The following is a 25,494-nucleotide window of genomic DNA, read 5'->3' on the forward strand; positions in this document are numbered from 1 at the left end:
CGAGGCGCCTACTGTGTGCCCCCAGGCCTGGCCTCCATCCTGGGGCGGGGGCCTCCACGGGGGGCCTCTCCCCCCAACCCCCCGCGCCCACCCTCCCCCCGGGGCCTCCCCCGGGGGGCGCCCACCCTCCACCCGGGGCCTCCACCCGGGGGCGCCCACCCCCCACCCCAGGGCTGGGCCTCCACTCAGGGCCTCCCCCCCAGGGGGCGCCCACCCTCCACCCGGGGGCCTCCCCCCGGGGGCGCCCACCCTGCACCCCAGGGCTCGGCCTCCACCCGGAGGCCCCGGGGCTGCGCGGCGGTGGGCGCCCGGTGGGCGCCGCCCGACGCCGGGCCCGGGCCGAGGGCGGGCGCGGAGCTCGGCGAGCCGGCGGGGCTCGGGCCCCGCGGGCCCCCGGCGCCCGCGGACCCGGGGGAGCGCCGGCTCGGCCCCGCCCCGCCCCCGGCCCGCCCCCCGGCCCGCCCCGCCCCGCCCGGGACCGCAGACGGCGCCCGGCGGCGGCGCGAGCGGCAGCAGCGCGGGCGCGGAGGGCGCGGGGCGCGGAGGGCGCGGGGCTCGGCCGGTCGGGGCCGGGCGGGAGCGGAGCCCGCGGCTCCGGAGGATGCGGCCGCGGCCCCCGCGAGGCCCGCAGGTAGGGTCGCGGGCGGGCGGCGGGCGGGCGGGCGCGGGAAGTTGGGCCGAGTTCGCGGGCTGCGCCCAGGGCGCCCCTGCCGGCGGGCGCGGGGCGGAGCGCGCGGGGCCCCGAGCCCGGGGCTTCCGGCGGCCGCGGGGCCCGGCGAGGCCGCCGTCCCGACTTCCTCCCCCGCGCTCGCGGGCTCACGTGGGCCCCGGGCGGGGCGCGGGGCCCGGGCCGGGCGCGCACGTGCGGGCCGCGGGGTGTCAGCCCGCCGGGTGCACGTGCGCCCCGCGCCCCGGGACGGGCGGGGTGCGGACGCCCGGAAGCCCGCGGGGCCGGGGCGGGCCGAGGGGACCCGAGGTGGAGGCCGCCCCGGGCCTGGGACCGCGGCCCCGCGGAGGCTCCGCCCGGAGGGCGCCCGGGCCGGGCCGGCTCGCGGGCGGGCGGGCGGGGGCTCGGCCTGGGCCCTGCCTGGCCCCGGGGCGCCCTGGGGCTCCGCCCTCCCTGAGCCCCGAGGCCTCCCCGGGTTTGCGTCCGGGGAGGGAGGCCCCGTGGCCGCGGCCCGGGCGGGGGGCTCTCCACTACCCCGGCTTTCAAGCCCTCTGCCGGCTCCCGGGAGCCCGCGCCCCCCCCCCGGCCCCCCCCCCGTGGGCGCCGTCCATTGTCTGGGTCCCCAGGGGTCCCTGGGAGTCTCCCGAGCTCAGGGCCTGGGGTTGGGCTGAGCCCGGGGGAGAAGGGCTGGGGGTGGGGCGGGGAGGGAGCCGGCCCCGAGCCAGCACCTCGTTAACCCGCGGCTCCCCGGGGGCAGCGCGCACCCCGCACCCCGCACCGGGGCCCGCGTCATGGGGCACCGGGCCAGCCTGGCATCCAGGCCTTGTGACTGCCAGTGAGGGAAGGCGGGTGGACACCCCCCTACCCCACACGGTGCTTCTGCTTGCCTTGTGTGTGTCAGATCGGGGGTTCGGGGGTTCGAACTTGGGGCCTGCATGCTGCTCCCGCTGGGGCTCTTCCCGCCTGAGCTGGGCGCCCCAGTTCCAGCTGTTTTTTTGCTGGCTCACGGGAGATAAGGACGCCTGCGATAAGCGTCCCCGTCTCTCCTGGCCCCGGCCGGCTTTGAACTTGGGATCCTCAGATCCCAGCCTGCTGTGTGGCTGGGGGGGGGGGCCCGGTGGCGTGAGCCCCCCACCCCTGGCTTGGTCTTGCCTTGACTGTCATTGGCCCGGGGCCCCCCAGGGGGCGGTTCTTGTTTGTTGGTGACCCCGGCCTGTGACACTGTGGCCTATGGCCTGGTCTTGGCGGGTTGAGCTGATTCATCCTTTCTGAGTCCGCGTGCAAAGGAGGCACTGGGTGCTGGCTGGGAAAGAGGGGCGGGTCGGCCAGGCCTCCCCCAGGACCCCCAGCCCTGACCTCTGACCCCTCTGCGTCCCAGGCCCCCCCCCCCCCCCGCCTTGGCCTTGCCTTCCCCTCAGTGGTGGTGGGAGTCACCGAATGCTGGACGGGAAGGCCGGCTTGGGCTGTCGTGAGCGCCCTGGGGCGCCCCCCCCCCAAATCTGGGACCTTCCTCCTGCACTACAGCACCATCTGGTGGGCAGCCTTGACGGGAGGGGGGCGGGGGGGCTGAAGACAGAGCCCCAGCTGTGTCTCCCAGGGGCCTGCCCTCCCTGGCCCCCGGCCCGGCCTGGTCTTATCAGCGCTGGCTCTGGGCCTCGACCTGGCTGCCAGGCCCCCGTTCTGTCATTTTTGATAGGAGCGGGCGGGCGTCGAGGGAGTGTCGGGAGAAATCTGAGTTTGTAAACAATGCCCAGGGTCGGGCGGGGGGGCGGGGGAGAGGGGGTGCCCAGGACCCGGGACGGCGACGGCCCAGGAGTCTCCCTCCCATCCCCAGGGACTCTGGGTGCCATCTGGGTGGCGGAGGAAGAAGGGTGGGCAGGTCGGGCCGTCGGGGCAGCCCCGGCTGGATGGACGGTGGGGTGGAGACCACAGGGGGCCCACGCCCCGGGATTCGCACAGCAGAGCATCTGCGGCTTAAACAGACGCCAGAAGCGGGGCGCGGGAGGCCCGGCCTTGTCATCCTGAGGAGATCTCAGGAGGCTGAGCTCCGAGGATCAGAGTTCAAAGCCAGCCTGGGCGGGAACGCCTCTGCGCATCCTCATCTCCATGTAACCGACCCCCCACAAAGCCAAGGGGTGGCACCCGGGCGCTGAGTTGGAGCCCTGATTGTGAATGCTCACACCCATGCGTGCACCCCCCCCCCGGGAGTCCGCTGCCGGTGTGGCTCAGGCCTCCAGTGCAGGGTGGACCCCGAGTCCCCGGGGCGCTGGGCCGGGGTGCAGCCCGGGCTCCTGAGCGCCCCAGCCCCCCCCCCCCGTCTCTCTCCTAGGTCCGCGGTGCGGTAGAGACCCCCCGCGCGTCGGGCGCCCGGCCGCCATGGCGGAGAAGCGGCCGCTGGGGACGCTGGGGCCGGTGATCTACGGGAAGCTGCCCCGGCTGGACGCGGACCCGGGCCCGGGACACGGCCTGCCCCTCTCCGTCGGCAAGCCCCGACCCCTGCGGCTACAAGGGCGCCTACTTCTCCTGCCCCGTGGGGGGCCCGCCCAAGGCCGAGCCGCTGGCGCCGTGGGCCCCGTACCCGCCCCTGTACCCCGCCAGCGTGGTCAGGTCCCCACTCCGCACCGACGGCCTGCTGACCAACTGCCTGCTCTACCGCCCGCCCGCGGAAGGTTCCGGAAAAGTGCCGGCCCCCGCCGAGCTCCTGCCCTTCGCCCCCCAGGCTCACCTGTACCCGGCGCCCCCGCTGGCGGCGCCCAAGCCCGTCTACCGGAGCCCCCTGTGCTACGGGCTCCCCGCGGGCCTGGAGGAGGGGGCGGCCAAGAGGCCCCTGGACGCCGCGGACTGGGCCTCGGTCCCCGGCCCCCCGCTGCCCCCGGCCGACCCGCCCTGCCCCCCGCTGGCCCCCGCCAAGGCGCAGGCCCTGGACGGCACCTTCCTGCGGGGCGCGCCCGTCGGGGGACCCGGCAAAGACGCCCCGGCCGGTTTCTCCCTGTGCCAGGCCTTCCTGGAGAAGTACCGCCCGCTGCCAGCCCCCCGCCGCCGGCTTCCTGCCCGCCCAGGCGGCGGGCCCCCCCTACGGGGACCCCAAGCAGGCCCTGGCCGAGGGCCCTCCCGGCCCCTGGACTCGCCTGACCCAGCCCCTGGGGCCGCCCTGCCCCGAGGCCCTGCCCGCCCACTACGCGCTGCCCCCGCCCTGCCCGCCCGCCTGCCGCCACCCCGACACGCCCGACGGCTGCAGCCCGGTGCTGGCCCTGCCGCCCCTGGGGGCGCACAAGGGCGCCGGGTACCCCGCCGGGGCTCTGGGCGGCCCCTACCTGAGGCAGCCGGCGGGGCTGGCCCCCTGCGTGCCCCCCGCGGGGCTGGACGCCTACGCCTACCCCTCCGCCCCCCTCCCGCCCCGCTCGCCGGGCCTCAAGCTGGAGCCTCCGCTCGCGCCGCGGTGCCCGCTGGACTTCGCCCCGCAGACGCTGGGGTTCCCCTACGCCCGGGACGACCTGTCTCTCTACGGCGCGTCCCCCGGGCTGGGGAGCACCCCGCCTTCCCAGAGCGGCCCGCCGCCCGTCCCGCAGCCCGGCGCCCTCCCGCGCACGCGCCAGGCCCGGCCGGCCGGCCAGCCCCGCGCGGAGCCCGAGACGCCGGCGGACGAGCCCGCCCGGGGCGCCGGGAACGAGCCCCCCGGGGTGCCCATCGTCATCCCCGACAGCCCGGGACCCCGCGCCTCGCCGGCCCTGCGCCCCTGCGCCCGGGACCGCCCGCCGCCCCCCGGCTCCCCGCCCATGCCCGTCATTGACAACGTCTTCAGCCTGGCACCCTACCGGGACTACCTGAGCGGGCGGGCGCCCGAGGCCCCCGCCGCCGGGGACGGCCGAGAGGCGGGCGGCGGGGGACCCCACCTGCCCGGCCGGGGCCCCCCGGGGCTCCCCGCCCCGCGCGGGAAGAGGTGGCCTTGGACCTGAGCGTGAAGAGGCCCGCGGGCGAGGAGGCTGCCCCGGGCCCCGAGCGGCGGAGCCCACCGGCCGCGCCGCCCCGGCTCCCGGCCGCGGAAACGCCGTCCGCGGACGCGCCCGCGCCCCCGGGGGCCCCCGAAGAGCCCCCCAGGACCAACTTCCACAGCTCGGTGGCTTTCATGTTCCGCAAGTTCAAGATCCTCCGCCCCGCGGCCGCGGGGCCCACGCCGCCGGCCACGCCCCCCGCCGCGGCCACGCCCACGAGCGCGGCCACGCCCCCCGCCGCGGCCACGCCCCCCGCCGCCGCGCCCGGCGCGCTGCAGATCCTCGCGCAGCCCCTGCCCGTGGCCTGCTTCAGCCTGGCCCTGCCCGGCCCGCCCGCCCCGGGGCCGGCCCCCCGCGCCGCCCCGGCCCCGCCGCCCGCCGCGCCCGGCCCCCGCCGCCGGCGGCGTCTCCCCGGAGCAGCACTTCACCGGGCTGCACGCGTCCCTGTGCGACGCCATCTCGGGCTCCGTGGCGCGCTCCCCGCCCGAGAAGCTGCGCGAGTGGCTGGCGTCGGCGGGGCCGTGGGGCCGGGCGGCGTGGCAGGAGGGCCAGGGCGTGCAGGGGCTGCTGGGGCGGCTGCTGTCGCAGCTGCAGCGGTTCCTGTACACGCAGCAGTGCCCGTTCCCGCACGTGGTGCGCGCCGGCGCCATCTTCGTGCCCATCCACCTGGTGAAGGAGCGGCTGTTCCCGCGGCTGCCGCCGGCCTCGGTGGACCACGTGCTGCAGGAGCACCGCGTGGAGCTGCGGCCCACCACGCTGTCGGAGGAGCGCGTGCTGCGGGAGCGGGCCCCGCACGGCTGCACCTCCCGCATGCTCAAGCTGCTGGCGCTGCGCCAGCTCCCCGACATCTACCCGGACCTGCTGGGCCTCCAGTGGCACGACTGCGTGCGGCGCCAGCTGGGTGAGCGCGGGGGGGGGGGGGTGTGTTGTGTGCACGGGGCGGGCATGTGTGCATGGGGCGGGCGTGACGGGGGTGCGCGTGTGTGCGCGGGGCGGGCGTGACGGGGGTGTGTGCGTGTGTTCCCAGTGACGGGTGTGTGCAGGTGCCCGGCCTTGAACTCGCGGCCTCGTGCTCTGGCCTAGCTCTTTCTGCTCAGGGCTGGCGCTCGCCCCTCGGGCCGCAGCTCCGCCCTGGCAGCTGGGGTTCGTTGGAGGGGAGAGGCCCCCCCCCCCCACGGGCGGCCCGGCCTCGAGCCGCGGGCCTTCCTGGCACCCGTTCTGTCGTTGCTTTTGGGTGTCGTGGCTTCTTCGGCGCCTGCAGGCACTGAGAAGCGCCCGCGTGTCCCTTAACACGGCACACTGTCGGCTTGCTCTTTCTCTCCACTCCATGGTCGGTTTGCATGTTGTGCGGCTTGCTCTAAATTCTTTTTGTTTTGTTTGTCTTTGTTTTTGCCAGTCCTGGGCCTTGAACTCAGGGCCTGAGCACTGTCCCTGGCTTCTTTTTGCTCAAGGTTAGCACTCTGTCACTTGAGCCACGGCGCCACCTCTGGCCAATTTCTATATATGTGGTGCTGAGGAATCGAACCCAGGGCTTCATGTGTACGAGGCGAGCACTCTGCCACTAGGCCACATTGCCAGCCCTTGCTCTAAATTATTTCATTTGATTGATTCTCCCTATCTCCTCCCGTGGTGCTGGGAATTGAACCCAGGGCCTTTCATGTGCCAGCTGGAGCAATTCTCTACCCTGTGAGCTTCCCATTAGCAACACCCACCCTCCCACCCTCCCTCCGGGCTCAAATTTGTAATCCGCCTTCTGCCTTCAGAGTGGCTGGGATTCTCCTGGTTCTTAGAGGTGCACAGTGTGGTGTGGGGGTGGGGGTGGGGGACACCTAGGCTTCTTCAGCCAGGGGTGGCGTTGCCTCTCCTGAGTCGGCACCCTGCCCACAAGGCCCCTGCACCTTCTGAGCCCCTTCTCCCTGCACCCCACCTTCCTACCCCCTCTGTCCAAGCCGTTTCCTTGAAGAACCTGTTTGAGTTTGAGTGTGCGGGCCTCCTGGCCCGGGGCTTTCTCCCCTGAGGCCGGTCAAGGCAGAGACAGGGCCCCAGGCAGTGCTGGCCCCCCTGCTGTCCTCCACGCTGAGGGAGCCGGCCCCCGGCCGCTCAGGAGGTGAGCGCCCACCGTGCATGGTTCAAAACCAGCCCAGGTAGGAAAATCCCAGTGAGACTTTCTCTCTCGTGAACCATCAAAGAGCCAGAAGTGGGAGGGCTGGGGACGTGGCCTAGCGGTAGAGCGCTCGCCTAGCACGCACGAGGCCCCGGGTTCGATTCCCCAGCACCACATACCTAGAAAAGTCCAGAAGGGGCGCTGTGGCTCAAGTGGCAGAGTGCTAGCCTTGAGCAAAAGGAAGCTCAGGGACAGTGCTCAGGCCCCGAGTTCAAGGCCCAGGACTGGCAAAGGAACAAACGAAACAAGTGCCCACGTGGTGCTGTGGCTCAGTGGCATTGGAGCAAAGCAGCCTCAGAGTTACAGGGACGGACGGCGCCGAGACCCCGAGTTCAAGCCTGGCGCACACCAAGGGGAGATGAACATTAGCGGGGTTCTGGGTGGGGTGGGGGCGAGTGAGGGGTGAGCCGCGTGCCGCCGCACCCCGTTCTCTGAGCCCTGGGGGTCTGCCGGCTTGGGGCTGGCTGGAAGTGTCGGCCCGGCCGCTGGCTAGACGTGTGTGTGCGCGCGCGTGCGTGCGTGTGTGTGTGTGTGCCCGCCCCCGCCCCCTGAGCTGTGGGGACCCCTAGGAAATGACTGCCACTTGGCTTCCTTTGGGGTTCCTGGTTGTCTCGAGGTTCATGGTTCAAAGCCGGATCAATCCAAGACGCCAGCGACAAAGCTGGCGGTGGAGCGAGCGTGGGGGGCCGGGGTGGGGGGGCCGGGGTCTGACCGCCCCCCTTCCGCAGGTGACCTGGAGGTGGAGCCCCGCGCCGCGTCCCCCGCCCAGCCCGCTCTGCCCCGAGAAGACGGAGACGGCCCGCCCCCCGCGCAGGCGCAGAAGGCGCCGGCCCCCAAGGTCCGGAAGCCGGGGAGAAAGCCCCCCACCCCGGGCCCCGAGAGCGAGGAGGGCCCCTCTCCCGGCCCGCCGGGCCCCGCGCTGCGGGCCCGCTTCCGAAGCCTCCTGGAAACCGCCTGGCTCAACGGCGCCGCCCTGCCCACCTGGGGCCACCGGGCCCCGCCGCCCCACCCCGGCCAGCGCCCGGAGCCTGCGCCCGGCCGCCTGGAGCCGGGAACGGACGCGGGGCCGGGACCACCGAGAGCCCCCCACCGTGGACTCTGAGGAAGGACGCCCTCTCCGTCCCCGGAGGACCCCGCGGGTGCCGGGGCTCCCCAGGCCCGGCCTCGAGTCCCGGCCGCCGCCGCCGCCCCCCTGAGCGCTCGGTCCCCGTCTGTAAAAATAGGACAACAGCCTACCTCACTGGGGTGTCTGCGGGGTGATGGCCTCACTTGCGCCCTCGGCGACGGCGACTCCCCCCCCCCCAGACCCTCGCCCTGCGGGGGTGGGGGGCTGGCTCGCGGGAAGCCAGCAAGCCCCAGGGGCTCGGGGACTGGTGCCCACGTGTGTGGGGGGGGACGTTGGGGGGGTGGCTCTGTCCTCGAGGTCTCCCAGCGCTGGCTGGGGGCCCTGGGGCTCTCCAGGGGGAGCCTGGGCTATTAAAGCCTTTGCGTTGTGTTTTGGAGCTGGGACCTGTGTGTGTGTGTGTGTGTGTGTGTGTGTGTGTGTGTGTAGCTGGGACCTGTGTGTGTGTGTGTGTGTGTGTGTGTACCTGGCTGTGTGTGTGGCGTGAGCTCATCTTTAATTGCCCCGGGCCCCGCCCCGCCCTCCCCCTCGCAGCCCCGAGGTCACAGAGAACCTGGAGCCCTCCAGATCCTTCTAGTTCTACGCGTGCCGATGTTGTTGCAGCCCAGCTTCTGGCTCACGCCTGTGTCCCAGCTCCTGAGGAGACTGAGGCCCCAAGGATGGCAGTTCAAGGCCAGCCTGAGTGGAAATGTGTCCGTCTCCCCAATAGCCAACAAACGAGCAGGGGCCGAGGAGAGGCTCACGGGGTGAAAGCCAGCCGAGCGCCCCAAGTTCAGCGCCAGTCACCAGCCACAAAACGCGACCTGTCGCTAAGCGCGGGGAGCTGAGGGGGCAGAGGCGGCTGCACCCCCAAAACCAGGGCCTACTCCCGGGGCTGTGGAGTGACCCGCAAGTCCCCCCGTTTCCCTGCAGCCCATTGGGGTTCTAGGCAGGGTCCGGCCAGGCAGGGCTTCTCCAGGGGAGCCGCTTGGGAAAAGCCTCCCGTGCTCCTGTTTAAGGAAGCGGGGGAGGGGGGGGGGCGGGGGGGGGAGGGGTGCCGCTGGTGGCTCACACCCCATCCCAGCTACTCAGGAGGCTGAGGTCTGAGGATCACGGTTCGGAGCCAGCCCGGGAAGGAAAGTCCATGAGACCTTAATCACCAAAAGAAAAAAAAAGGTGGAAGTGTGGCTCAAGTGGTAGAGTGCCAGCCTTGAACGAAACAGCTAATAAGAGGCAGTGTCCAAGCCTTGCGTTCAAATCTCAGTGCCGGTGCACACAGGCTCAGTGCAAATCTCATTGCCAGTACACAAAGACAGGCTCAGTGCAAATCTCAGTGCTGGTGTGCACACACACACAGGCTCAGTGCAAATCTCAGTGCCGGTGCGCACACACACAGGCTCAGTGCAAATCTCAGAGCCAGTGCGCACACACAGACAGGCTCAGTGCAAATCTCAGAGCCAGTGCGCACACACAGACAGGCTCAGTGCAAATCTCAGCTGGTGCACACACACACAGGCTCAATGCAAATCTCAGCTGGTGCACACACACACAGGCTCAGTGCAAATCTCAGTGCCGGTGCACACACACGGACAGACTCAGTGCAAATCTCAATGCTGGTGCACACACACACAGACAGGCTCAGTGCAAATCTCAGTGCTGGTGCACACACACAGGCTCAGTGCAAATCTCAGTGCCGGTGCACACACACAGGCTCAGTGCAAATCTCAGAGCCGGTGCACACACACGGACAGACTCAAAAACGTCTTAGAGGGGCTGAGAATATGGCCTAGTAGTAAAGTGCTTGAAGTCCTGGGTTCGATTCCCCAGCACCACATATATAGAAAAGACCAGAAGTGGAGCTGTGGCTCAAGTGGTAGAGTGCTAGCCTTGAGCAAAGAGAAGGCAGGGACAGTGCTCAGGCCCTGAGTTCAAGGACCAGGACTGGCAAAAAAAATGAGGGGTACAGCCTCCAGGACCCAGAAACCTGGGGCAGAGTGCATGTCTCAGCCGCACTGCGCCCAGAGCATGGTGTGTTTGTGTGTGCATTTATTTTATTGTGTGTGCTGGGGCTTGCGCTCGGGGCATGGGTGCCGTCCCTGAGCTTTTCACGCCAGGCCACACCACAAACATGCGTGTGCACGTGCACACAGGCGTGCCAGTTCACCCGTATTCCGGAGGGCACAGTGCATTCCGGAGGAGGTGAGAGGCTGCTGGCCCAGCCGGGCTCCCAGCCTGGCTCCCAGCCCCACTGGCTGCGGCCCGGGCTGGACTGCAGGAGGGCGGGGCCTGTGCCACTGTGCGCCAGCTGATTGGCTGGGATGCGGGGGTGGGTGGGGACAAGGCTGTGGAATGTGTATTCCAAGTCCAGGCACTGGCCCATTGGTCCACCTCACTAGAGAAGGGTGGGGTCAAAGGTTAGCAGGTGCTAACCGGAGGGGGGGCAGGGGGGACTCCCCATTTCCTAGGGCAGAGAGCCATCCCGAGTGCCCCCAAACCCCTGCCTCCGGGTCCTGGCTCTGGCTTTGCCCCAGCCGGCAGGCGGATGGGATCATGCCACCGGCCTGAAGAGGAGCCGGCACCCAGGTGGCGGGGGAGGGGGGGCTTCCTACAGAACCTGGACAGCCGGGGGTGAGCTGCGGGAGGCCGGGCTCCGGGGCTGCCTCTCCAGGCTGGGGGGGCGGGGGGCACACGCCTGCCATCCCAGCCGCTCGGGAGGCCGAGACCTGAGGACCACGGTTCAAAGCCAACCTGGGCAGGGAAGCTCCCGAGGCTCTGATCTCCCATGAACCATGCAAGAACTGGAAGCTCAGGGGCCGCACCCAGGCCAGGAGTTCAAGCCTGCCTCCCCCCCACCCCACCCCCGCTCGCTGTGGAGGGGGGCCGGGCCATCTCACCCACGGGAGAATCTGCTTCTCTAGCAGGACGGAGGGCTTGGAGCCGACAGGTGCGGCGGGGGCAGGAAGGGGCTGGGGGGGGGGTGAAGCGGACGCTGACGGGGCAGGCTGGACCCTGCAGTCACAGGGGGAGTGGGGAGCCCCTCGGGGCAAGCACTTGGAGACTCCCCATCCAAGGCCCGGCTGTCCTCAGCCAGCGACAGACTTCCCAGCATGCACAGGGTGGTCTTGACTCGATGGTACCAAGTCCAGAGGACTTGGGGGCCAGGCAGGGGAGGGGTCCTGGCCGGCACACCAGTCGGCGTCTTTGGGAGGAGGGGGGGCCTGGGCGCGGCCCCTGAGCTTCCAGTTGAGCCCCGCCGCCAGCCCCGCTTTGTGGCTGGTTAATGGGAGACGGGGTCTCGAGGACTTTTCTGCGTGGGCTGGCCTTGAACAGCGGCCCTCCGGCTTTCAGCCTTCTGAGTAGCCGGCACAGGGCTGGCCGGGTGTGCGGGCCTCGGCCGCAGTGCCGCATCCCGCAGGCGGCTGAGACCGGGGCCGGGCGAGGGGGAGGGCGGCTGAGGTCAGGCCCGCTCCCTCCTCCCCGCTCGGCCTACGGGGGGGGGGGGGGCCCTGGCAGGCAGAGCGCTCAGGCAGGGCGGGCAGCCTGGGGTGGTGGGGCAGGGGACCCCAAAACCAGGCACTCACCCCAACACCAGGACGCCAATGCTCATGAAGCTGGGAAAGTCCAAGTGATAGACTGGAGCAGAGGACAGACAGACAGACAGGCAGACAGGCATTTCTGTTCCCTGCCATGGGTCCCAGCTTGCACAACGCAGTGGCCGGGCTCTGCCCAACCTCCTGTATTATTTTTATTTGTTCATTTTTTGATGGTTGTGGGGCTTGAACTCTGGGCCTGGGCGCTGTCCCTGAGCTCTTCAGCTCCAGGTGCTCTACCACTTGAGCCACCGCGCCACTTCCAGTTGTCTGGTGGTTCATTGGAGATGAGAGGCTCACGGACTTTCCTGCCCGGGCTGGCTTTGAACCGTGATCTTCAGGTCTCGGCCTCCTGTATAGCTAAGATTCCAGGCGTGAGCTACCGGTGCGGTGCTGGCCCAAGCTACTTTCTCCACAAGCAGCCTCAGATTTGAGGTCACGCTAGCTAAAGCCAGAGGCGGCGGCCACCTCTCGGAGCTGCCCCTGCCTTTGCTTTTCCTCCCTGCCGACAATGGCCCCGCAGTGCGGAGGTTCCGCTCGGTTCCTCCCGTCCGCCCCCCGCCCCAGCCCTCTGACCGCCCCAGCACACGGTCTGGTCTGCTCAGGAAGCCGCTTTCTGTTTGTTCGCTCATTTGTGTGGGCTGGGGGGGGGGTGTCCGTTGTGGGCCTTGACCTCAGGGTCTGAGCAGTTTTGCTCAAGACAAGCAAGCGCTCTACCGCTTTGAGCCACAGCGCCACTTTCCGGTCTTCTGGTGGTTCACTGCAGACAAGAGTCCCATGGGTCTCCTGCTCAGCCTGGCTTTGAACCACGATCCTCAGATCTCAGCCTCCGGAGTAGCTGGGATGACAGGCGTGCCGCCACCGCCGCCGCCAGTGTCGCACTGCTTCCCACTTCATCCGGCCACTTCCGCTCCGCTCCAGTTAACACTCCACACCTGCCAGGCGTGGCGGCTCAGAGGAGGCTGAGGAGGGAGGACCCTGAGTTGAAGGCCAGCCTGGGCTACACTGGGAGATCCTGTCTCAATGAAAGGCGGCTGGGGAGGTAGCTCAGTGACCGAACCCTGACTCTGCCCTTGTCTGTCTGGATTGGCCCGGCGTCTGATTCTGTCTCCCCAGGAGATCCCCCCAGGCGGGCAGTCCCCGTGGTTTTGCTCTCTCTTGGTCTTTCCCGCATTGAAGGCCCTCAGTGAGTTGTAAGAAGAAACAAGTTAAAGAGGGGGGGACTGGACCAGTGGCCACAGACGGAGTCAGAGCACCCCCTGGAGGAGAGGCGCAAATATGCGCGTCTCGACCTGCACCGTGGCCCTCGCCGGTGGTCATCCTGGCTACTCAGGAGCCTGAGGACCGTGGCCCAGAGCCAGCCTGGGAAAGAAAGTCTGTGTGACTCTTATCTCCAATTAACCAGCAAAAAGCCGGAGGTGGAGGTGTGGCTCAAGTGGTAAAGCACCAGAAACGAAGGAAAAAGCTCAGGGATAGTGCCTAGGTCCCAAGTTCAAGCCCCAGTACTGACACATACACACACAGAGAAAAGGCCCTTTGGGCTGGGAATGTGGCTAAGCGGTTGAGTGCTCGCCTAGCATGCATGAAGCCCTGGGTTCGATTCCTCAGCACCACATAGAGAAAGCTGGAGTGGCGCTGTGGCTCAAGTGGTAGAGCATTAGCCTTGAGTGAAAGAAACTCGGCGACAGTGCCCAGGCCCTGAATTCAAGCCCCAGGAATGGGGGCGGGGGAGGCTTTTCCTGGCCTGTTCCCTGGACGGTAGTTCCAGAACTGAGAAGGAACAGTCTCACTTTCCCGGGGAAGATAAGGGACAGTGTCCAGGTCCTGAGTTCAAGTCCCAGGATCAACATCAAATACCACCATCAACAAAACCCCACCTAAGAGTACATTGACGGGACCTGCACGGATGGAACCCGACCTCTGGGTGGGGGTCTGGCCGAGGGTGTGTGGACAGGCTGGCAGGTGCTGTGCTCCTCGCCAACGTTTGAGAACTGCTGCTCTAAATAATCAAATCATCTCTATTTGTGAAGCAAATACCTGCGAGACGCGCGAAAAGGCCGCGGTGCGCCACCCTTTTGCCTTCCAAATTGAAATCGTTTGCCTGTCTGGTGTGTGCCGCTTTGCTCTGCACGCCATCCTATCAGCTCAAGGCGGCTTCAAGTCCACCCGTCCAATTACCCTTCTTAATCTCCTGTGTATATAAGTCTGTTTCCGGAGCCAGGTGTGGTGGACGGGCCAGGGGAGCGTGGCTGGGGCACGCGGGACGAGGGCAGGTGCGGGGCTCACGTCGCGGGGGGGGGGGGGACTCACGTGGTGGGGCGCGCGGGGCTCACGTCGCGGGGGGGGGCTCACGTGGCGGGGTGCGGGGCTCACATCGCGGGGGGGCTCGCGTGGCGGGGCGCGGGGCTCACGTCGCGGGGGAGGGGGGCTCACGTGGCGGGGGGGGGGGCTCGCGTGGCGGGAGGGGGCTCACGTCGCGGGGGAGGGGGCTCGCGTCGCGGGGGGGGCTCACGTCGCGGGGGGGGTCTCGCGTGGCGGGGCGCGGGGCTGGTCGAGGCACGCACCGGGTCCCCAGCTCACACCCCAGTTGGGACGCGTGTGCGCACAGAGCTGCGCGCGCACAGACACTTGGATTCCACTTGGTGGGAAAGCAGCTGCTCACGCGTTTTCCTGGGGAGGGGATCCGCCGCGAGGCCAGCCTGCGGCCTCCGGGCCTCGGGGCCTCGGGCGGGGCTGCGCCGGGCCCGGCGCCGCCCCGCGCTCCGTCACGGAGGCCGGCGTGGCTCTCGGTGGCTCACCGGGGACGCGAGCCCGCCCGGCGGGCTTCGAGCCCGGGCTCCTCCCCAGGTCGCAGCCGCCTGAGCCGCGCCCCCTTCCCGGCCGCGGCTCGGCCCCCGTGGAGGCGGGGCCGGCAGCAGCCGAGCGCTCCCACGGCGGAGCTGCGGACGCCGGGAAGGGGCCGTCATCTCCGGCGGGACGACGTCCGCCCGCCGGCGCCACGACGTCCGCCCGCCGGCGCCGGCCCCGCCCCCGGGAGAGGCCCCGCCCCCGCGCGCCTCTAGCCCCGCCCGGCCAGCCCCGCCCCCGCCCCCGCGCGCCTCTAGCCCCGCCCCGGCCAGCCCCGCCCCCGGAGCGGCCCCGCCCCCGCGCTTCTAGCCCCGCCCCGGCCAGCCCCGCCCCCGGAGCGGCCCCGCCCCCGCGCGCCTCTAGCCCCGCCCCCGGCCAGTCCCGCCCCCCGGCTCGCTCAGTCCCCCGTTCTCTGCCCTCTCGTCGCCCCGCCCCCGACGCCGTGCGTCCGTGTCACGTGACCGCCCGTGCCGCGGCTCCGTGCGACCGGCCGGAAGGAGGTCCCCGTGGGCCGGGCCTCCCGGCAGGATGGTGAGAGCCGGAGGGGCGGGTGGGGGCGGTGGGGGGGTGACGGGCCCCCACCGGGCCGGAGCACTGTGGGGAGCCTTGGGGAACACGAGCGGAGCGGGCCGAGGCCCGAGCCGGTGAGCGCGCGCTCCGCCCCCGGGCCCCGCGCTCTTCCGAGCCCGGCCGCAGGGAGCCCGGGCCCCGCGCTCTTCCGAGCCCGGCCGCAGGGAGCCCCGGGCCCCGCGCTCTTCCGAGCCCGGCCGCAGGGAGCCCGGGCCCCGCGCTCTTCCGAGCCCGGCCGCAGGGAGCCCCGGGCCCCGCGCTCTTCCGAGCCCGGCCGCAGGGAGCCCGGGCCCCGCGCTCTTCCGAGCCCGGCCGCAGGGACCCCGGGCCCCGCGCTCCTCCGAGCCCGGCCGCAGGGACCCCGGGCCCCGCGCTCCTCCGAGCCCGGCCGCAGGGAGCCCGGGCCCCGCGCTTTTCCGAGCCCGGCCGCAGGGAGCCCGGGCCCCGCGCTTTTCCGAGCCCGGCCGCAGGGACCCCGGGCCCGGATCCCCAGCGCCAGGGCGGACGTGAACGGGGGAGAAAGAACCAATCACGAGCGGCGCTGTGGCCCCGGGGGCCAGGAAGCCAGGGCCCGGGCCCCGCGTCCAAGCCCCACGACGGCCCGCACGAGGGGGGGGCTGAGCCCCGGCGTGCGCCCCGCGTCTGGCTTCCGGCTGGTGCACGGGAGGTGGCCCTCGCTCGAGCTTCTCCCGCCCAGCACGCCTTGAACTCGAGTCCTCACATCTCCGCCTCCCGAGTGGCGAGGATGGCCGGCTCCAGCGGGCCTCGCTTTGGACGGCGGCATCGCGGAGCGCCCGCTGGATCAGGGGCTCATGGGGGGGGCGATGAGAGGGCGGGGGGGAGGGGAGGGAGAGGGGAGCCCGGCGCCCGCGGGCTGCAGCCGCTGGACGTGGTCGTCGCCGGGCCCGTGGTGGGGAAGGGGCGCCCAGGGCGCAGGGACCCCCCCCCCTTGCCTCTGCGGTGTCCCCAGCACCGGCGGGAGCGGCCCTCCGCCCCGGCCCTGGACGGTGCTTGTGGGGGGCTGGAGGCCGGGTCAGAGCGACGCCTCCTAAACACCCGGCGCCCAATTAACAAACCCAGCACGTTGATGCGCGCTGTGTAAGAGGCTGCTGGACGGACAGACGGCGTCGGGAGGGTTCTGGTGGCGGATGGAGTCGTGGCCAGCCGGTGGCCGTCTCGGACGTGAGCCCTGGCCACTCTGCAGTCTGAACGGCCACCTCGTTCCCCGACAGAGGTTCCGGTTCTGTGGAGACCTCGACTGCCCGGACTGGGTCCTAGCGGAGATCAGCACGCTGGCCAAGATTGTTGAGTGCATGGGGTCCCCTGGGGGTGTGGGGGGGACCTTGCGCACGCAGCGCTCGGCCTGAGGGGCTGACTCGGGGACCCTTCCTTCCAGTCCTCCGTGAAGCTGCGTCTGCTGTGCGGCCAGGTGCTGAAGGAGCTCCTGGGGCAGGGCATCGATGTGAGTGCCGGCCCAGCCCCCCTGTGCATGGCGGTGACCCCCGGGAGGTGGGGAGGCAGCCCCCGGCCCTCCCCCCAGCCCCCTCCCCCCGCTGAGGCCCTCCTTTCCCAGTAGTATGAGAAGATCCTGAAGCTCACAGCGGACGCCAAGTTCGGTGAGTCTCCATGGCACCGGCGGGCTCCCCCGACCTGCCTCGGCCCCGGGGGCCCGGAGCTGAGGATCATGGGTGGGGGAGCTGGGAGGTGACACCCCGCACCCTCCCCCTCCCCCATCTCCCGCTTGGATCTGCAGAGTCGGGCGACGTGAAGGCCACGGTGGCCGTGCTCAGCTTCATCCTGTCCAGTGCGGCCAAGCACGGGGTGGACGGCGAGTCGCTGTCCAACGAGCTTCAGCAGCTGGGGCTGCCCCGAGGTACCGCGGGCGGGCCGGGAGGGGGGCCGGGAGGGCGGGGCGGCCGGGAGGGCGGGGCGGGGCCGGGGGGGGCGGGGCGGGGCGGGAGGGCGGGGCCGGGAGGGCGGGGCGGGGCCGGGGGCGGGGCGGGGCCGGCCCGTCCTCAGCGCGAGCCCCTCGGTCCCCAGAGCACGCCGCCAGCCTGTGCCGCTGTTACGAGGAGACGCAGCGCCCCCTGCAGGAGCACCTGCGGGGCTGCAGCCTGCGCGGTGCGTGCGTGAGCGGGGCCGGGGCTGGGCGGCGGGCGGGCGGGGCACTGCCAGTCCAGAGCCAGGGCCTGGAGCAGCCCCACGTGCAGCCCGCGGGCCTTCTGCTGGATATTTATTTCAGCTCTTCTTTCCTTTGGTGCTGGCACTGGGGCTTGAACTCGGGGCCCGAGCTTTATTACTCGAGATTATGGTGCTCCTGGCTCGGCTCTGTTTCTGGTTTTTCTTGTGGTTCACGGGACATCAGCAGCTCATGGACTTTGGCCCCTCGGGTCTCAGCCTCCCGAGTAGCTGGGGTGATGGGTGTGAGCCGCACAGAGGTGCTCCAGCACCTGGTCTGGGCCGGGGGCCTGGTGGGGGGGCTGACGGGCCGGCTGGCCCCTGAGCGCCGCCCGCCCCCCCACAGTGAGCAGGCTGGAGGCCGTGGGCTGGCGCGTGGACTACACCCTGAGCTCCAGCCTGCTGCGCTCCGTGCACGAGCCGCTGGTGCACCTGCGGCTGGAGGTGGCGCCCGCCCCCGGGGGCCCCGCGCAGCCCCTGCTCATGACGCTCTCTGCAGACAAGTTCCAGGTTCTCCTGGCAGGTGAGGGGTCAGCCCGAGCCCAGGGCAGGGCTCCTGGGGTCCCCCGGGGGGGGCTGGGGGGAGTCCCCCATGGCTGCCCCGCCTTCTTCCTTCCCTGCAGAACTGAAGCAAGTCCAGGCCCTGATGAGCAACTTGGGCTGAGCGGGCTGCGGGCTGGCCCCGGCTCTCCGCCCTCCCCGAGGGGCTCCGGCTGGCTGCCTTTCCCCTGGGAACTTGAGGAGAGGAACTCGGGGGGGGGGGGCCCAGCATTGCCCCCTCCCTTGAACAGGCACTGGTCACCCCTTCTCCCCGGCAGCAAGAATAAATGAGTATAAAGGGGTGTGGAGGTTTCTTTTTGGGTTCTGGTCGAGGGGTTTTTGTTTTTTTCTTTGGGTGCTGGCACTGGAACTTGAACTTGGGGCCTTGCACTTTTTTTTTTTTCCCTTTGGTCGGTTGCGGGGCTTGAACTCAGAGCCTGGGCACTGTCCTTGAGCTTTGTGCCCAAGGCTAGCGCTCTACCACTTGAGCCTCAGCACCACTTCTGGTTTCTGGTGGTTAATTGGGGATAAGAGTCTCACAGGGACTTTTCTGCCTGGGCTGGCTTTGAACTGCAACCACGTGCGATCTCAGCCTCCTGAGTAGCGAGGATTACAGGCGTGAGCCGCCCGTGCCCAGTTGGGACTTGAGGTCTTGCTTAGGTTTTTCACTCAAGTCTGGTGCTTTTGAGCCACAGCACCACTTCTGGCTCTTTGGTGATTGGAGTCTCAGAGACCTTCCTGCCTCAGCTGGCTTTGAACGTGATCCTCCTGAGTAGCCAGAGTGACAGGTGTGAGCCACTGGTACCTGGCCCTAGATAAAACTTCTTTATAGAAGAATTTCATCGAGTTCACAAAGAATACCAATTTTTTTTGCCAGTCCTGGGGCTTGGACTCAGGGCCTGAGCACTGTCCCTGGCTTCTTTTTGCTCAAGGCTGGCACTCTACCACTTGAGCCACAGCACCACTTCTGGCTTTTTCTATATATGTGGTGCTGGGGAATCGAACCCAGGGCTTCATGGATACGAGGCGAGCGCTCTACCACTAGGCCACGTTCCCAGCCCCTACCAGTTTTTTTAAATAAATGATTTTCTAACTCCCAATTAAATGCTTGATGAGACTGCCAAAGACTGCCAAAACTTGGATGAAAGACAGGTGTGAAACCAGGTATTTGCATGGCGTTAAAGAAGCCCCCAGAGAAATCCCGGCTGGTGAGCTGGTGAAGCGAATCAGCTGTGTGCGGAGTTCTGACAAGAGTGAGCTGCCAGCCTCGTGCTTTGTGCTAAAAGACAGGAAACCGCCACAGCCATGCGCTCAGGACACATGTGTAACTCCGTGTTGTGTAAGGAACCTGACATCTGCCTCCGGAGGTTTTGCTGTACAAAACAGTGTTAACAGCTGGGCTGTGGTGGCTCAAGCTTGTGATCCCAGCTACCTGAGATCCGAAGAGCGCGGGTTCAGAGCCAGCCTAGGTAAGAAAGCGTGAGCCTTCAATAGCTACCAGAAAAAGCCAGCACCCAGGCGCCAAGTTTAAGCCCCAGGACTGACACAAAAATGGAAGTGCACGTTACTTCTCAGGAAGCATGGTCTCCTTTGCTGCAGTCCCCGCTTCTGCTGGGGCGGAGGCAGGAAGGGCTCAGTCCAGAGCGTCTAAGGAAGACAAAAGCAGAAAGGGCTGAGCAGCGGCTCCAGTGGTAGAGTGCCTCTGGGGGCTAGAGTGCAAACCCCACTACTTCCCCGCCCCCCCAAATAACTCCCCGGCTGGTGCCTCCTCACCCCGCCCCCCACCCCTGCCCTTGACCTGTGCCTGGGCGCCCCACTGGGGACTGACCTGCAGCTGCACGGCTCTCTGGTTATTTAGAGGATAAATGGCTCCATATGTAAATTACACCTCCAAAAAAGAACAAGAAACCACCCACCTGTGGCTTAGCCGTCCACCCGGGCGCCTTGCCCGGCACAACCTCTGCTCTGACCAACCCTCGCTGACGGGGACAAGAGGGGGGGGTGCCCCCCGGTGTGACGCAGCCTGGGGTGCAGAGCGGCCCCAGTATGTACCCCTCAGTGCCAGCATGTAAGGAACGCACTCTGGAGACCCGAGTCAGGGATGCCCACGGAAACTTAGAGGGCGACCCGCTGGAGCCCCAGAGGTCAGAGTGGAGGTTAAAAAAAACAACGGGGGCTGGGAAAGTAGTGGTGGAGTGCTTGCCCCGTATACATGAAGCCCTGGGTTTGAGTCCCCAGCACCACATACACAGAAAAAGCCAGAAGTGGTGCAGGCCCTGAGTTCAAGCCCCAGGACTGGCAACAAAAACCAAAGCAGTCTGGGCTCTGGGCACCTGTGACGGGGGTTGGGGTGGGGGGAGTCTGGGCTCTGGGCACCTGTGACGGGGGTTGGGGGGGTCTGGGCTCTGGGCACCTGTGATGGGGGTTGGGGTGGGGGGGTCTGGCTCTGGGCACCTGTGATGGGGGTTGGGGTGGGGGGGGTCTGGGCACCTGTGATGGGAGTTGGGGTGGGGGGGGTCTGGGCACCTGTGATGGGGTTGGGTGGGGGGGGGTCTGGGCTCTGGGCACCTGTGATGGGAGTTGGGGGGGGGTCTGGGCTCTGGGCACCTGTGACGGGGGTTGGGGTGGGGGGGTCTGGGCTCTGGGCACCTGTGATGGGGGTTGGGGTGGGGGGAGTCTGGGCTCTGGGCACCTGTGATGGGAGTTGGGGTGGGGGGGTCTGGGCACCTGTGACGGGGGTTGGGGTGGGGGGGGTCTGGGCTCTGGGCACCTGTGACGGGGGTTGGGGTGGGGGGGGTCTGGGCTCTGGGCACCTGTGACGGGGGTTGGGGGGGGTCTGGGCTCTGGGCACCTGTGATGGGAGTTGGGGTGGGGGGAGTCTGGGCTCTGGGGAACTGTGATGGGGGTTGGGGTGGGGGGGGGTCTGGGCTCTGGGCACCTGTGATGGGAGTTGGGGTGGGGGGGTCTGGGCACCTGTGACGGGGGTTGGGGTGGGGGGGTCTGGGCGCCGTCCCTGAGCTGGCCTGTGCGTGCGCGGTGCTGAGCGGGAACCCAGGGCTCCGTGCCCGCCAGGCGGGTGCCCACCACGGAGGCGCCCTCCCAGCCCGGACCCCCACCCCGATCCCCTCCGGGAACGCCGGCGGTGGAGCAGGGCAGGGGCCGGAGCGCCAGCCGGGGGCGCCACAGCGGGGGGGGGGCGCTGACCTCAGCCCCCAGGGCCCGGACTAGAGGGCCCGGAGCGGCGCAGGCGCGGGCCAGGCGGCCTCCTGCGCACCGGGTGAGGCCTCCGGTGAGCCTGACCCGCACCCTCCCCCCTCCGGGTCCGCCCCTCCCTCCCCCTGACTCCGCCCCGCTCCCGCGGCGGCCCGGGCGGAAGTGCCCGCCGGGTGACAGCGGCGACTGCGCGGCGGCCGCCCGACCCCACCGACGCCCCGCAGGTGACCGCGCGGCCTCCGCCCCGCCCCCTCCCCGGCCTGGACCCCCCTCCGCCCCGCCCCCCCCCCGGGCCCCGGCCTGGACCCCCTCCGCCCCGCGCCCCTTCCCCCGCCCCGCGCGCGGTTTGCCGCTCTGTGGCCGCAGGCGGAGCTTTGGCCTGGCTTTGCGAACTGGCTCCGAGGGGACTCGGCTGGGGGGGGGAGGGACGGAGGGGGGTGGAGAGGGACAGGCGACCGGGCCAGCAAGGGCTGTGGTGGCACTGTGTGTGTGACTCAGGCCCCCCCACCCAGGGCAGGACTGGGGTGGAGGGAATGGCACAGGCAGGATTGGGGGGTGGGGGGCAGGTTTGGGGGTCACAGGCAAGATTGGGGGGTGGAAGGGGGGGACTGGGGGTGGAGGGCGGGCCAGCATGTTGCAGCCAGCCACAGCTTTCCTCTTTAAAACAGAAGCGGTGGCCAGGGGCGGCGGCAGGGGCCGGGCTCACCCCCGTCACCCCGGGCGGGGGCAGGGGCCGGGCTCACCCCCGTCACCCCGGGCGGGGGCAGGGGCCGGGCTCACCCCCGTCACCCCGGGCGTGGGCAGGGGCAGGGGCCGGGGCTCACCCCCGTCACCCCGGGCGGGGGCAGGGGCCGGGCTCACCCCCGTCACCCCGGCGTGGGCAGGGGCAGGGGCCGGGGCTCACCCCCGTCACCCCGGGCGGGGGCAGGGGCCGGGCTCACCCCCGTCACCCCGGGCGGTGGGCAGGGGCAGGGGCCGGGGCTCACCCCCGTCACCCCGGGCGGGGGCAGGGGCCGGGCTCACCCCCGTCACCCTGGGCGTGGGCAGGGGCAGGGGCCGGGGCTCACCCCCGTCACCCCGGCAGGGGCAGGGGCCGGGCTCACCCCCGTCACCCCGGGCGGGGGCAGGGGCCGGGGCTCACCCCCGTCACCCCGGGCGGGGGCAGGGGCCGGGGCTCACCCCCGTCACCCCCGGGCGGGGGCAGGGGCCGGGGCTCACCCCCGTCACCCCGGGCGGGGGCAGGGGCCGGGCTCACCCCCGTCACCCCGGGCGGGGGCAGGGGCCGGGGCTCACCCCGTCACCCCGGGCGGGGGCAGGGGCCGGGCTCACCCCCGTCACCCCGGTGCAAGGCCAGCCTGAAGCCCAGGTGCTCACGATTCTCCTTCGGTCCGTGAGGGGGGGCGCGGCGGGACGCACCTGCCACCCCAGCCGGGCAGGGAGGGGGGCAGGGAGGGAGGGAGGGGGGCAGGGAGGGAGGGAGGGGGGCAGGGAGGGAGGGAGGGTCTCCGCCCAGGACCGGCTGGGTTCCGAGGCCCTGTCTGCAATCGGCCCCCGGGTCACCGCGCCGCCCCCCGCAGGATGCCCGAGGGCCCCGAGCTGCGCCTGGCCGCGCGCTACGTGAACGAGGCCTGCGGGGCGCTGGTGTTCGGCGGGCGCGTGGAGAAGTCCGCGGTCAGCCGCAACCCCGAGGTGCCCTTCGAGAGCAGCGCCTACCGCGTGGCCGCCGCCGCCCGGGGCAAGGAGCTGCGCCTGACGCTGAGCCCGCTGCCCGGGGCGCGGCCGCCGCGGCCGCCGCTGGCCGTCGTCTTCCGCCTCGGCATGTCGGGCTGCTTCCGGCTGGCCCCGGCGGGCGAGCTGCCCCGCCACGCGCACCTGCGCTTCTACACCGCCCCGCCGGGGCCGCCGCGCGCCCTCTGCTTCGTGGACGCCCGCCGCTTCGGCCGCTGGGACCCCGGCGGGCGCTGGCAGCCGGGCCGCGGGCCCTGCGTCCTGCTCGAGTACCAGCAGTTCAGGTAGGGCGGGGTCCGCCCCCCCCCCCGCCCCCTCGGGGAGCCCCGCCCCGACGGGGGGGGAGGGTAAGCCAGGGAGGATGGCTGAGCCCCCGGACCCCACGCTGCCCCCCAGCTGTCCCACTCGAGCCCCAGCTCCACTTCGGGTTTTTCTGAGTTCATTGGAGGTGAGAGTCTGGCCTCGAACTGCGATCCTCAGACCTCAGCCTCCCGAGCAGCCGGGGCGCCCGGCGGGGGTCCCCGCACCCTGCCAGGCGCGGGGCCGGGGCTGGAGACCCGCAGCCCGGGGAGCACGGCCGCTCGCCGCTGCAGGGGCGGAGCCTCCGGCCCCGGCGGGCGCCAGGCCCACCCCGCGCACGCGCGCAAGGCGCCCGCGCACCACGCACCCGCGCACCACGCACCCGCACACCACGCGTGCCAGGCCCGGGTTGCTCCCACCTAACGCCAGAAAGCCGCTCCTGCCTGACAGCGGATCTGTGGCACACGGGGCTGGGATTCTGGCTCCTTCTGCCCCCCCGCCCCGCAGCCTCTCTTCCTTTTCTGAGTTTGGGGGCCAGGCCTCGCACCCACAGCTGTGCTCCCGCAGGGAGAACGTGCTCCGCAACCTGTCGCACAAGGCCTTCGACCGGCCCATCTGCGAGGCCCTCCTGGACCAGCGGTTCTTCAATGGCATCGGCAACTACCTGCGGGCGGAGATCCTGCACCGGTGGGTGGACGGGCGCCGGGCAGGGGGGGGCCGGGCGGCCCGCGCCTGCGCCCTCACCACGCCCCCCCCCCGCCCCCAGGCTGAAGATCCCCCCCTTTGAGAAGGCCCGCACCGTTCTCGAGGCCCTGAAGCAGCGCCGGCCGGTGAGGGTGGTTGTGAACCATCTTGAACCTGGGGCTGAGGGCAGCAGGGGAGCCCCCTCCAACCCCCCCCCCCGTGCTGACAGCCAGGCCCTGCCCACCCTCCCTCAGAGCCCCGAGCTGACCCTGAGCCAGAAGATCGGGGCCCGGCTGCGGAACCCGGACCTGCTGGAGCTCTGCCACGCGCTGCCCCAGGAAGTGGTTCGGCTGGGTGAGGCCCGTGCCCACCCTAGAACCGGGGCACCGGCCTGGCTCCCCACCGAGGGGGAGAGCTGGGGACCCCCCCACCCCGCAAGCTCTGCCTCCTGGGCGCCCGGTGCCCCGCTCACTCGGAGGGAGCACCTGGTGCAGCGGGGGGCGGGTCTGGCCCCCGATCACCCCGTTCCTTCTCCCGCAGGGGGGAAAGGCTACGGGCCGGCGGCCGGGGAGGACGACTTCGCGGTGTTCCGGGCCTGGCTGCGGTGCTACGGCGTGGCGGGCATGAGCACGCTGCGCGACAGCCATGGCCGCACCATCTGGTTCCAGGTGCGGTGCCGCTGCCCAGGTGGGCACTCCCTGGGGGGCTGGCGGGCCGACGCCCAGCCCGGAGTGGGGCCCATCTCCCCGGGGGCCCCCCCTCCTCGGAGCCCCAGGGTCCCAGTGACGGGGAGCCCAGCCTGGTGGATGCCCCCACCCGTGCGTGGGCCGGAGTGGGCGCCATGCGAAGCTCCCCGTGTCGGGCTCACGGGGTGAGCCTCACACACCCCGCTGTCCCAGCTGGCTTCGGGGACCAGGGTGCGGTCCTGCGCCCCCAGAGCTGCCGGCCGCAGCCCGGGCCTTGCCAGCCTTGTCCTCGCTCCATTTCAGGGGGACCCCGGCCCCATGGCACCGAAGGGTAAGCAGCCACTCACTGAAGGGGCCCAGAGGGAAAGGGTGCCAGGCCTCCAAGGGCTCAGCCCCACCCCCCGGTCCTGGGGTCACTCCCAGAGGGAGGGCCGCCCGGGGCGCGAGGTGCTCAGCCCAGCATGGCGCCTGCAGGTGGCAAGTCCCGCACGAAGAAGGCCCAGAAAGCCCGGCAGGTGCCTGAGGATGGAGAGGTAGGGCCAAGCCCTGTCCAGCGCCCTTCTGAGGGGTGTGAGGGCCCCCCCCCCGTGGGCCACCCACCAGGCTCTGTCTCCTCCACCCAGGCCCCCCCAGCACCCAGGAGGGGAAGAACCCCAAGACACTCCAGGAAGACAGCTGGAGGGGACCCGCCTCCCACAAGCCCCCAAGGCCCCCCTGGGTCGGAGACCCGCCTCCCGCAGGCCCCAGAGGCCCCCCTGGGCCCCGAGAACCGAAAGAGGAAGGGGCGTGGCCGCCCGAGCGCAGGTGGGCTGTCCCTGTCCTCCCCGGACTGAGGGGCTGGGGGGGGGGCAGGAGCGAGGCCGTGGGGGACCCTGGCCAGCTGCCTCTGCTGCTGCTTCTCCAGGACGCCGCCGCAGACCCCCGAAGACCAAAGCCGGGACCCCGTCCCGGGCGTCAGGGGGGACCCCGGCCTCTCGGCAGGAAGGCCTCCTTGCCTGAACCCCCTTCCCGCTTTCTGGCTGTTGCTGTCTGGATGCCCAGGAGCAGTATGCAGGGGGGAGACCCTGAGCCTGTTCCCTGCACCACCGAGGAGGTTGACATGGCACCCCGCTTCCGTGTTTTTAAAGCCCTTAGGAATGCTATTTTAAATAAACGAATACGTTTGGACGGGATGTTTTGGGGTCCGGGAGAGTGGCCTGCCCCACCCCCAGCCGCCGAGGCCCTGGCTCTTGG

General features: G+C 70.5%; 3 protein-coding genes across 3 annotated transcripts; all 3 read left to right on the plus strand.

Moving 5' to 3' along the window:
- Window positions 1–576: 576 nt before the first annotated feature.
- On the plus strand, window positions 577–7,925 carry C20H15orf39 (chromosome 20 C15orf39 homolog). The gene is given in 7 exon segments (XM_048369074.1): window positions 577–631; window positions 2,997–3,151; window positions 3,153–3,692; window positions 3,694–4,543; window positions 4,546–5,029; window positions 5,031–5,560; window positions 7,552–7,925. Coding segments are annotated over 6 exon segments (2,886 nt in total). The 5' UTR covers window positions 577–631; window positions 2,997–3,043.
- Window positions 7,926–14,792: 6,867 nt separating this feature from the next.
- Commd4 (COMM domain containing 4) lies at window positions 14,793–17,952 on the plus strand. The gene is made up of 8 exons (XM_048369308.1): window positions 14,793–14,893; window positions 16,165–16,236; window positions 16,329–16,394; window positions 16,509–16,548; window positions 16,686–16,805; window positions 16,973–17,053; window positions 17,457–17,633; window positions 17,734–17,952. The coding sequence occupies exons 1-8, from the start codon at window positions 14,891–14,893 to the stop codon at window positions 17,772–17,774; spliced, it is 600 nt and encodes a 199-aa protein (XP_048225265.1). The 5' UTR covers window positions 14,793–14,890; the 3' UTR covers window positions 17,775–17,952.
- Window positions 17,953–21,063: 3,111 nt separating this feature from the next.
- Neil1 (nei like DNA glycosylase 1) lies at window positions 21,064–25,426 on the plus strand. Its single transcript, XM_048369307.1, has 10 exons — window positions 21,064–21,087; window positions 22,441–22,875; window positions 23,459–23,578; window positions 23,658–23,721; window positions 23,830–23,929; window positions 24,116–24,243; window positions 24,565–24,592; window positions 24,736–24,794; window positions 24,885–25,065; window positions 25,166–25,426. Exons 2-10 carry the CDS (start codon window positions 22,442–22,444, stop codon window positions 25,258–25,260), a joined length of 1,209 nt encoding a protein of 402 aa, XP_048225264.1. The 5' UTR covers window positions 21,064–21,087; window position 22,441; the 3' UTR covers window positions 25,261–25,426.
- Window positions 25,427–25,494: the final 68 nt, after the last annotated feature.

This window comes from Perognathus longimembris, chromosome 20 (genome assembly GCF_023159225.1).
Source record: "Perognathus longimembris pacificus isolate PPM17 chromosome 20, ASM2315922v1, whole genome shotgun sequence".
Classification (NCBI taxonomy): Eukaryota; Metazoa; Chordata; class Mammalia; order Rodentia; family Heteromyidae; genus Perognathus; species Perognathus longimembris.

What these genes read in the sequence shown, in the direction of transcription:
- Commd4 (XM_048369308.1), top strand. An exon ending in CACAGCGGACGCCAAGTTCG is followed by an intron (nt 16,549 to 16,685) that starts GTGAGTCTCCAT and finishes TTGGATCTGCAG; the next exon opens with AGTCGGGCGACGTGAAGGCC. An exon ending in GCGGGGCTGCAGCCTGCGCG is followed by an intron (nt 17,054 to 17,456) that starts GTGCGTGCGTGA and finishes GCCCCCCCACAG; the next exon opens with TGAGCAGGCTGGAGGCCGTG.
- Neil1 (XM_048369307.1), top strand. Translation starts at nt 22,442, where the DNA reads ATGCCCGAGGGCCCCGAGCTGCGCCTGGCCGCGCGCTACGTGAACGAG. An exon ending in CTCGAGTACCAGCAGTTCAG is followed by an intron (nt 22,876 to 23,458) that starts GTAGGGCGGGGT and finishes GTGCTCCCGCAG; the next exon opens with GGAGAACGTGCTCCGCAACC. An exon ending in CCCTGAAGCAGCGCCGGCCG is followed by an intron (nt 23,722 to 23,829) that starts GTGAGGGTGGTT and finishes ACCCTCCCTCAG; the next exon opens with AGCCCCGAGCTGACCCTGAG.